The sequence below is a fragment of the Cebus imitator genome, unplaced genomic scaffold (assembly GCF_001604975.1).
Source record: "Cebus imitator isolate Cc_AM_T3 unplaced genomic scaffold, Cebus_imitator-1.0 Scaffold548, whole genome shotgun sequence".
Classification (NCBI taxonomy): domain Eukaryota; kingdom Metazoa; phylum Chordata; class Mammalia; order Primates; family Cebidae; genus Cebus; species Cebus imitator.
Window position 1 is genome coordinate 422137 of NW_016107863.1, and position 10376 is coordinate 432512.

Sequence of the window (10376 nt, forward strand, 5' to 3'; positions counted from 1 at the left end):
ACAGTAAGTACAGTCTCAGAGAGGCCAGCAACTGTCCAACACAACACTGCAAGTAAGAAGAAGGAAAGTTATTGTTTTGCTTAATAATAACGCCTTACGCTTCAGGGCTAAAGAAAAGGCTTGTCTTACAGAAATTAAACTCCAATCACAGAGAGGTGTGGACTTCAGTAAGGCCCTGGGGCTGTTTTGTGGCCCGAGGGCAGGTTATCCTGCAGCTTTGGCACCGCCCGGCGAGTTCCGGCCTCCGGGCACCTGGGCAGGTGGGCGTTGGGCGGGCTCCGGGCTGCGGGCGGACCTGGGCCGCCCCGCCCCCACCCCGCCCCGGCCACCCCCGGGCTGCTCCGAGGGGACCCCGGGCCCACCACACCCCACCTCCATCCCTGGAGCGCGTCCCGGAGCGGGCGGGCGGCCGGCGGGCCAGGCCCCTCCCCGGCGCCGAGCCGCGGCCGCGCGGAGGAAGCGGAGGAGGCGGGAGCGAAGACCTCGCTGCGCTCATGGCGTCGCCCGGGTGAGTGCCGTCTCGCAGGCCCCGCGCCCCTGCGGCTGCCGGCAGGAACGGGAGCGGGACCCGGAGCGGCTCCGGCCTGCCGGCTCTGGTCTCGGACGCGGCCTGGACCCGGCCAGGGGCGCCCCCGCCCGCCAGGCCCTCTGGGCCCACGGCCCGTTCGAGCCGACCTTGGGCGGACGCGGCCGGGCGGGCGTGGGGGGCAGGCGGGGGCCCCGGCCGAGGACAGCGGCCCCCCGGGGTGCGGGAGTCGGAGTACGCGGGTCTAGGGGATCCGGGGAGGACAAGAGGCCCGGAGGCGCCGGGGGGCAGCGGGAGCGAGGGCCCGGCGAGCGGCTGGGGAACCAGGGTGCGGGTCCTTGCCGCGGCCCGGGGCAACCCGCGGAGGCCTGGAAAGGCTTCACTCCGGCGCCTGGCATCTCTGTTCCTGGGTTTTAAACTTGCTCGCGTTAGGAGTGGACGCTTGTTTGCCGCGTCGTTGAGACGTACCCAGAATGTCAGTATCGGGGCAGATGCAGACCCTTTGCTGAGAGCCACTCCGGGATCTCCTTGGTCGGGGCCGTTGCCTACCGGCTTGCCTTGAGGTGCCTGCGCTTATTCTGATATTACCTCTTTTCAACTTTTTTGGTTTAAAATGTTGTTCCTTTTAGGAAATGATGGTGACACACATAGTTTGTAATTTTTGGAAAAAAAAATTCTCACTTGGCAAACTAAAACCTCAGTAATTCATTATTATCTTTTTGTTTTAGTAATTTTACTAGTGCTGAAATCTGGGAATGACAGCCCAACATGTTCGTTTTACAGAGAAGGAAATTAGGCTCAAGGTCATCGCTTTAGTTGTTAAAATTCTTCTTTGACTGTTACCCATCATTCAGAGGGTCTTGGACCTAGTGGCTGTGCTAGCATTCAGAGTGCATCTTTACAGTTCCCAAAGAGCTTTACAGGTGTGTGTTGAGGGGCCGGAACGGGGGAGGGGGGACATGGTGCTGTGTGGCGGGGATCGTGGACATTGTGCCTCCTCTAGAGGAGGCATGAGCCATGCCCTGGGGTGTTTTGGCCCACTACAGTAGACCTGAATGAAGCAAGCTGAATTTGAATGTTGCCTGCTGTCTTTCTAGGTTTTGGGGCAGTGGTCATTTCCGGTACCAGGACTTTTCATTGCCAGCTGAGCACCCAGCACTTTGAGCTCATAAATAGAGTAAGAAGGGAACCATCCCTGGGAAGGCCAGGCTGATTGACCTAGGGATTCAAGGTCCTGCAGCATTCCTTTCCCACTTGTCAGGAAAGGGTGAGGTAGAGCCTCCTGGAGGCGACATGAGGGTGGCTGAACCTGTGTGGGACTGCCCTGAATGAAGCTTTTTTAAAAAAAAATCGTGGTGCATTGGGTGCCCAAGTACACTGCTTTGTAGACATGGGTCAGAGCTGGACTTCATGCTGCACTGGTATTTCTGTGAGCCAATAGGGCTTATGCTGTATCCCTGTAGTTGGTGATGTTTGATATTTGCGGTTCTAATTATTTGTGTGACCCCCATGAATCTACAGTTTGTAACCTGTAATTTTCTGAGGGGTATCCATTGCAAAAGCTGAGGTCTCAAAACCTTTAGTATACAAGTCATGCACCACATAATGACAATGGAGGACTGCATGATACAGTGGTCCCATGCACAAATACTTATCATTGTGTTAGTTGCCTATTCATACTGTAACATGCTGTACAAGTTTGTAGCCAAAGAGCAACAGGCTGTATGCACCATATATAGCCTGGGTGCATAGTTCGCCCTGTCATGTAGGTTTGTGTAAGTTTGCCCTATGATGTTCACACAAGGACCAAACTGCCAAACCACTCATTTCTCAAAATGTATCCCTATTGTTAAGTGACACATGACTGGTGCTTTATTTCATTTGGTGGGGAAAACTATGCATATTATGTACATTGCCAGACATAGCTCCTACGTGTCCACTGCGACAGGCTTCCCTGGTAGATCAGAGTCTAGCTAGGAAGACAGTGCTTCCTGAGACCCTGAGGGCTGTTTCAGCCAGCCAGCTTGCAAACATTAAAGCTACTGCACTAGGTGTACGAGTCCAGAGGTATAGGGCAGGGATGGGAAGGGAGGGATGATCTGGCCTGGGTGAGTCATAGAGGAATCTCCAAATTGATGTTTTTACTAAGTGACAGTCTCCATGAATTGGGAAGGAAAGAAGAAATGCTGACCATTTTTGAGGACCTTATGAATGTGTCAGGCATTGTGCTAAATATTTGAGAAATGCCCCGCCCACGGCCCAGTGTGTTTAGAGCAAAGTGGAGACAAGTCCATAGGATGAGACTGGGACCAGACCATGGGACCTGACCCCCTTTGTGGACTCACTGCCCACCACTTGCTGAAGGTAAATGACATGATTTGCACTGGTGGAGCTCTCAGAGAATCCACGTTACAGCAGTATAGAGGTGGCAGAGAGGGCACAAGACATGGAGCAGCTCATGCTACCATCTGCCCTCTCTTGAACTGGCCTCACTCAACAGCCCATCTCTTGTCTCTGCCCCTTGCCTGGCTGTCTCACAGCTGCCTAGGTCTTTCTTGTCTGTTAACTCCTTTGCCTGCTCTTTCACTGTTGGGGTTTCCTTGGGCTCTGTAATCCGTCTCTGCTAGTAGCCCCAACACACGTTCTCTGCATGGTCACATCTGTTTTAGTGGCAACTGTTGTCTGAATCAGAGGTTCTTAACCTAGGCTCCATGATTCATGGATGGGCTTCTGGGGGGTCCCTTTGTTCTCTGAAATTGTATGCAGCATTGGGAGTCCTGTGTAATTTTCCTGGGAGCAAGGTCTGTAGCTTTCAACAGATTTTCAAAGGGGCTCTTATGCATAACAATGTTACAACTATACATCCTGAATTTTCAGATTTTCATTTCCAGCAACACTACATACAGCTCCTCACGTTTCTTTAACCTGGGTTGCCAATGCAAAGTCTATATTTTTCAAGTTGTTACTAATGGATAATTTGAAAAACACAAAATAAAGATCAAGTGTAATAGGCTTTTCATAGACTACCGATCTTAAAATCTTTTTTTTTTTATTTGGTCTGCTTGCTAGGGAAAAAGTCTTAAAAAGATTTTAAATAGTCACTTATTCTTATCAGAGAGACAGCTTTGTAGAAACAACTAGTGTCCCTCCTCCCTCCCATCTGAGTTTGGTGGGTGCCCTGACAGATGTTTTCCTTGCATTTGCATACTAAGTTTGTTCCTTGCTCTGTTTTTACGTAAATGCTATCATACTGTTCTGCAGCTTGCTTTATTTGCCCAACAATATGGCTTGAAATTCTTTCCATGCCGGAACAAGGGACAGATCCATATACATTTTTTTGTTTGTTTGTTTTACCTGCATTTTCTCTCTCACTCTCTTTTTTTTTTAAATAGTGATGAGGGTCTAACTATATTGCCTACTTTGATCTAATAGTGATGAGGATCTCACTATGTTGTCTAGGTTGATCTTGAACTTCTGGGCTCAAGCCATCCTCCTGTCTTGGCCTCCCAAATTGCTGGAATTATAAGCACATTACACCGTTCCCAGTCTACCTACATTTTGACAGATATATAATATTCCATGGATGGTTATATTATTCAGTTAAGGATGTTCCCGATTTTCTCAAAGATAATGCTGCCCATCTGTGTCTCTGGATATGTAGAGTATATTCGAAGACTTGGACTACATGAGCAGAGGGCTTGCCTGTTGTTTTTTTGTCTTTCCTGCCTGTTTTAACTTGATGCTACCAAATGATCCTCTTAAATGGTTTACCACCTTCCCCGCCACCGCCAGATTTTGAGGATTCTCTATACCTCCCAACACATGATGACATCATACATGAAAAGTTTTGCCTGTCTGATGGAATAATTAAGTCAAGAAATAGGATGCTAATGGCATCTTTGTTTACCTTTTTTTTTTTTTTTTGAGATGGAGTCTCACCGTCTCCCAGCCTGGAGTGCAGTGCCACGATCTCAGCGTAATACAACCTCCGCCTCCCAGGTTCAAGCTGTTCTCCTGCTTCTGCCTCCCAAAGTGCTAAGATTACAGGCATGAGCCAAATCGCCCAGCCTTATCTGGTCTTTAGAGGTAGAAACTTCATCCCTGACCCCTATATTCCCTTAGAAATACTCAGTTTGTTTCTTTGATTCAGTTGGTGGCAGCAAGTAACAGTTGATCTCCATAAGTAAACTCCCACTCCTCAGCTCTTTATTTCAGAAAATATGGTCCCTGTCTGGCCAGGAGAAATGGAGTGAGATCTGCCCTAGAAGGGAGGAACTTGAGCAGAGAATGGGTGGGAGGATCTGTGGGTTCTGAGTGGGGCTATAGAGAATGCTTGGCTATATAGAGATGGGACTCAAGGTAGTGGATGAGGTGACTGAGTGATTGAAACCCAGGAATGTGTGGCTAATTGGGGTAGAGGAGAAGCCGTCACTGGACAGCAAACCCTAGGCCAGTGGTTCCTCCCTGGACCGATTCCTTGCCTGAGGAGGGAGGGCACATGGACCTTGGCCTTTTCCTGCCCCTCCTCTTCCCCCTCCTCCTCCCTCTCAGCCATCCTCTCCTCCCTCTTCCCCTCCCCCATCCCTTTTCTCCTCCATTTTCTCTTCCTTCTTTGCTGTCTTCCTTCTCCGTTTCTGCTCTTCACTCCTCTTCTTTCCTCTCCGCCCCTCCTCCCTCCTCCCCTGCGATCTCCTCAGGTCCTTCCCCCAGCCCACTGTTCCTTTACACATTCAGCTGGAGACCTCATCCACCCTCCTGGCTATGCCTCTCAGGAACATCTCGTCCCCTGGGAATTGTCAAGGAATCATTTATCTTGGTAGCTGAAGGCACCCCCATTAACATCCATTGGCCGTCAAAAGTACCTTTACTTTTTACCTTTTGTCTTGGCTGTCCAGGAAGATTCTCTGTCACCATTGTCATTTTGTGGGAAGGGAAGGGCTTAGCATTCCCACTGGCGATCCATCCTGGTCCGAATGGGCCAGGCCACAGCCACAGAGCTCATAGGCCCTCTACGCTGGGTGAAAGATGGGTCCTCTCGCCACGCTGTGGGAAGGAAAGGAAGGGGGCCCTGTAAACTACACTTTGAGAATTAATCATTAAGAACTCAAACAAGATGTATCTTTGCTCTTGGGAGAAGTCTAGTGAACCCTTATCTTGCTCAGTAGCTGCTGTGACTTCTGCAGAAGGGACATAGATTTGCCAGCAGGACTGAGACTTTGTATTGGCTCTCTGCCCACGAACGTGGGATTGCCGAACAAGCCAGCAGCCACCCAGAGGTTCCCCACACTGAACATATGGGAGAACTATAGCAGGGGTCAAAAAGGTCAGAGTGTCCCTGGTTCTTCAGGGCAGCTCTCCAGACTTCACTCACCTGCCCATAGGTGGCAGAGTGCACCAGTACTTCGTGGGATGCAACAGCTATGCAGTTGACCTCTCCATGGGGATGGACCCAAGAGCACACCCACCCCAGCTCAGGGGAGGGCTCTCACCTAGAAACATGAGTAGCAGGGACTTTGCAGTCCTAGAGAATGTTCTTTTAAATTTAGATCCTGCCCACTTCCAACAAGTGTGCTGTCAGGCCCTATTCTTTTTTTTTTTTTTTTTTTTTTGAGACGGAGTTTCGCTCTTGTTACCCAGGCTGGAGTGCAATGGCGCGATCTCGGCTCACTGCAACCTCCGCCTCCCGGGTTCAGGCAATTCTCCTGCCCCAGCCTCCTGAGTCGCTGGGATTACAGGCACGTGCCACCATACCCAGCTAATTTTTTGTATTTTTTTTTTAGTAGAGACGGGGTTTCACCATGTTGACCAGGATGGTCTCGATCTCTTGACCTCGTGATCCACCCGCCTCGGCCTCCCAAAGTGCTGGGATTACAGGCTTGAGCCACCGCGCCCGGCCTTGTCAGGCCCTATTCTAAATGCTGTTGCATACATTAAGTTATTCAATCTTCACAGCAACCTGTTCAATAAGTACTGTTATTCCTATTATACAGAAGCGGGCTTCTAGGCTCGGCTAGGCAGTTTAAGATAAAATGCAAAATGGCCCAATTCAGGATTATTACAGTTGGTTTAAATTTCGTTGCTGAGGCACAAACGAAAGTGTTGGATTCTGTAGTTTTTGTTGTGATCACAGAGCACGTGTAGCATCTTCCAGAACATTTTGATAAAGCTGAAGTAAGGATTGGCTCACATGGGTAAGAAGCTGTGTTGACAGAGCGGACAATACCTTCAATTATGGCTTAACAAAAAAATGCCTGAAAATGGAATAACTTAGAAGAGCTCTTTTTTTAAAGTATCCAATGCCGACACAGTGGCTCATGCCTAAAATCCCAGCAGTTTGGGAGGCTGAGGCAGAGGATGGCATGAGCCCAGGAGTTTGAGGCAGCACTGAGCCATGATCGTACCACTGCATTCAAGCCTGGGCAACACAGTGAGACCCTGTCTTCCTGTCTTTAAAAAAAAAAGGGACCTACCTGTATGCTAGGAGCATCCTTCTCACTTTAGGTCAGACATGGTGGTTCTGTTTTAAATTTGTTGAATTGTCACTTACTTTTTCTTTTTCTTTTTTTTTTTGAGGCAGGATCTCACTCTGTGGCCTAGGCTAGAGTGCAGTGGCGTGATCCCGGCTCACTGCAACCTCCGCCTCCAGGTTCAAGCGGTTCTCCTCCCTCAGCCTTCTGAGTAGCTGGGATTACCAGCATGCGCCATCACCCCTGGCTAATTTTGTATTTTTAGTAGAGACAGGGTTTCACCATGTTGCCCAGTTTGGTCTTGAACCCCTGACCTCAAGTGATCCGCCTACCTCGGCCTCCCAAAGTACTGGAATTATAGGCTTAAGCCACTGCACGTAGCCAACTTTTTCTTTTTTTCTTTTTGAGACAGGGTTTTGCTCACTCCCCCAGGCTGGAGTGCAATGGCACCAACATGGCTCACTGCAGCCTCAACCTCCTGGGCTCAAGTCCTCCTGCCTCAGCCTCCTGAGTAGCTGAGACTACAGGTGCATGCCACCACACCTGGCTATTGTGAATTTTAAGAAATTTTTTTTGTAGAGAGAGGATCTTACTTTGTTGCCCAGGCTGTTCTTGAACTCCTGGGCTCAAGCAATCCTCCCATCTCAGCCTCCCAAAGTGCTGAGATTTTAGGTTTGGGCCACCACACTTAGCCCATTGTGACTTTTTATAAATTGTTAAGTTGCTTTATTTTAAGTAATATATGCTCATGGTGCAGATTTTTTAAGTCTCTAATACTTTCTTTTAGGACACTAAAAAACTTAATCTTAGATCCAGTTGGTAAGTCATTTGGGTGAAAGAAGTGGTAAGGACCTATCTTAATTTTTTTTCCTGGTTTTCATGATTGAATAAGTTCTAGACATTCAATGCCATCTAGATCATTGATGAAATTTTTGACTGCATTTGGGCCTATTTCTGGGATCTCCTTTTACTGATTTCTCTGTGTATTCATGAACAACCTTAAATTATTGTAGACTTAAATTATTAAATTATTATGTTCTGTTATGTGGGAAGTTTTGTCCTTCACTGTTCTTTTTCAAAAATTTCCTGATTGTTATTTTATAAATATTTTTTCACAGAATCAACTGGTTTTGAACCTAAATTTACTTATGTGTTAATTTGGAGAGAGTTGACTTTTAAAATTAGAATAAAGGCCAGGCATTGTAGCTTATGCTTATAATCCTGGCATTTTGGGGGACTGAGGCAGATGGATCACATGAGCCCAGGATTTTAGATGGGCCTGGACAACATAGAGATCTCATCTCTTAAAAAAAAAAAAATTCAGCCTTTCTAAGACAGAATACACCTTTTCATTATCATATATATATATTTTGGAGACAGAGTCTCACTCTCACTGTGTTGCTCAGGCTGACGTGCAGTGGCATGACCTCAGCTCACTGCAACCTCCACCTCCCAGGTTCAAGTGGTTTTCCTGCCTCAGCCTCCTGAGTAGCTGGGATTACAGGCACCTGCCACCACGCCCCATGCCTGGCTAATTTTTGTATTTTTAGTAGAGATAGGGTTTCACCATGTTGGCCAGGCTCGTCTCAAACTCCTGACTTCAGGTGATCTGCCTGCTTCAGCCTCCCAAGGGCTAGGATTACAGGCATGAGCCACCATGCCTGGCCTATCTTTTTCTTTTCTTTTTTTTTTAAACTCTTTCCTCTGAAAATCCAGAAACAGATTTCTTTTAAATTAAAAAAAATTTTAATTTTTATTTTTTTGAGACAGAGTCTTCTTGCTCTGTCACCCAGGCTACAGTGTACTGCAGCCTCAAACTCCTGGGCTTGAGGAATTCTCCTCAGCCTCCTAAATAACTGGGACTTAAGGCACATGCCGCCAGACCCAGTTAATTTTTAAATTTTCTGTTGAGTCAGGGTTTCACTGTGTTGCCCAGGCTGGTCTTGAACTCCTGGCTTTGGAACCCCTAACCTCAAGGGATAACTCTTACCTTAGCCTCCCAGAGTCCTGGGTTTATAGGCATGAGCCACTGTGCCCAGCCCTTTTCAGTTCTTCAAGTCTTATTTGGAGTCAAAATTCTTCTCATATAGGTGTTGCACATTTATAACATGTATTATTTTTCTTGTTGCTACTGTAAATGGGAGGTCTCCTTCCACGTTTTTAACCTATTTGTATAATAGGAAGGCAGTTATTTATTTTAACTTTATATGCCCTGGCTTACTGCATTCTTTCATTGTTTATGATAGTTTTCAGGTTGATCTCTTGTTTTTTTCCAGGTCTGCCCGCACCATCGTTTCTTTGCATTATGGAGAAAATGCAAGTTGATTCTGTCTTTGTTGGGAGTGCACTGTGGTGTCAGGTGGAGGTGGCAGAGCGTGTGTCTGTAGGGAAGTTGCCGACGGTGGTGTCACCTGTACATGGTGAAAGATTACCTTTTTTAGCTCTCCAAACCGCTTCCAGCTCAGTGCTTAGCACATCCAAGGGTAGGGGTCTTGGGCCAGCCTGTCAGTGCCAATTTGCTCACGATCCCCTCAAGTCTTGCTTTACCCACAGACCTCCCTATCTGAGAAAGGAACAACTGATTGAACCTGGAAAATTTGAACTTATTTTGGCTCGTGTCTGTAGACATATTGTCCAGTCTGTTGCAGTCCTTCACAGATGCTTTTTGCGAGTCTGGCCACATGCTGTTGCTGCTGGTGCTACTGCCCAGGTCTGAGCCTTCATTGTTGTCTTCCTGAATATAAGGCTGGATAGTTGAGCATAGGTTAACTCTTGTCATTCTCAGCCTGGCAGCCTAGACAGGTCTGTCACCCTGCACCTAGGGCCCTTTCATGGCTACCGCATCCTCTAGAATAAGCTTTTCTTTAAAAATCTTTTTTATTTTTATTTTTTCCTCCTCCTCTTCCTCCCCAAAGCCATAGTCTTTTATGGCCTATAAAGTTGAGTCTTCTCTAGCTTCTCCTGCTGCCGCTTCCTACTCATTGTTCACTCTCTTGCTGAAGCCACTCGGGCCTCCCCGTTGGTCCCTGGGTATGTTAGGGCCTTTGCCCTGGCTATTCCTGCAGTCCTCATCCCCTGGTGGTCATATAGCTCCTGCCTTCACCTCCTCCCAAACCAGTAACTAACACAGCCCTTTCTCCAGCCAAACTGCTCTGCCCTTCCCACCCCAATTCTCAGCACACCTGACCTTGGCCTATGCCTTGTTTTCTCTGTAGCACTTAACATCTTCTAGCATAGCCTTTAAAAAAACAATTATTTATTTGTTTCTTTTTTTTTTGTTTTGTTTTTGGAGACGGAGTTTCGCTCTTGTTACCCAGGCTGGAGTGCAATGGCGCGATCTCGGCTCACCGCAACCTCCGCCTCCTGGGTTCAAGCAATTCTCC

The 10376-nt window shown here is 47.8% G+C and overlaps 1 protein-coding gene across 3 annotated transcripts in view; it reads left to right on the plus strand.

Annotated features, from left to right (window-relative positions):
• LOC108293797 (up-regulator of cell proliferation) overlaps nt 1-10376 on the plus strand; it is a 36262-nt gene continuing 25886 nt past the window's right edge. Inside the window, exon 1 of one of the 3 annotated variants that reach the window (XM_017515366.2) lies at nt 1-508. In XM_017515366.2, the coding sequence (XP_017370855.1) occupies nt 495-508 (14 nt within the window). In that variant the 5' untranslated portion in view covers nt 1-494. The remainder of the gene's footprint in view (nt 509-10376) is intronic. The other 2 variants (XM_017515367.2, XM_037733815.1) reach the window with 2 other exon arrangements.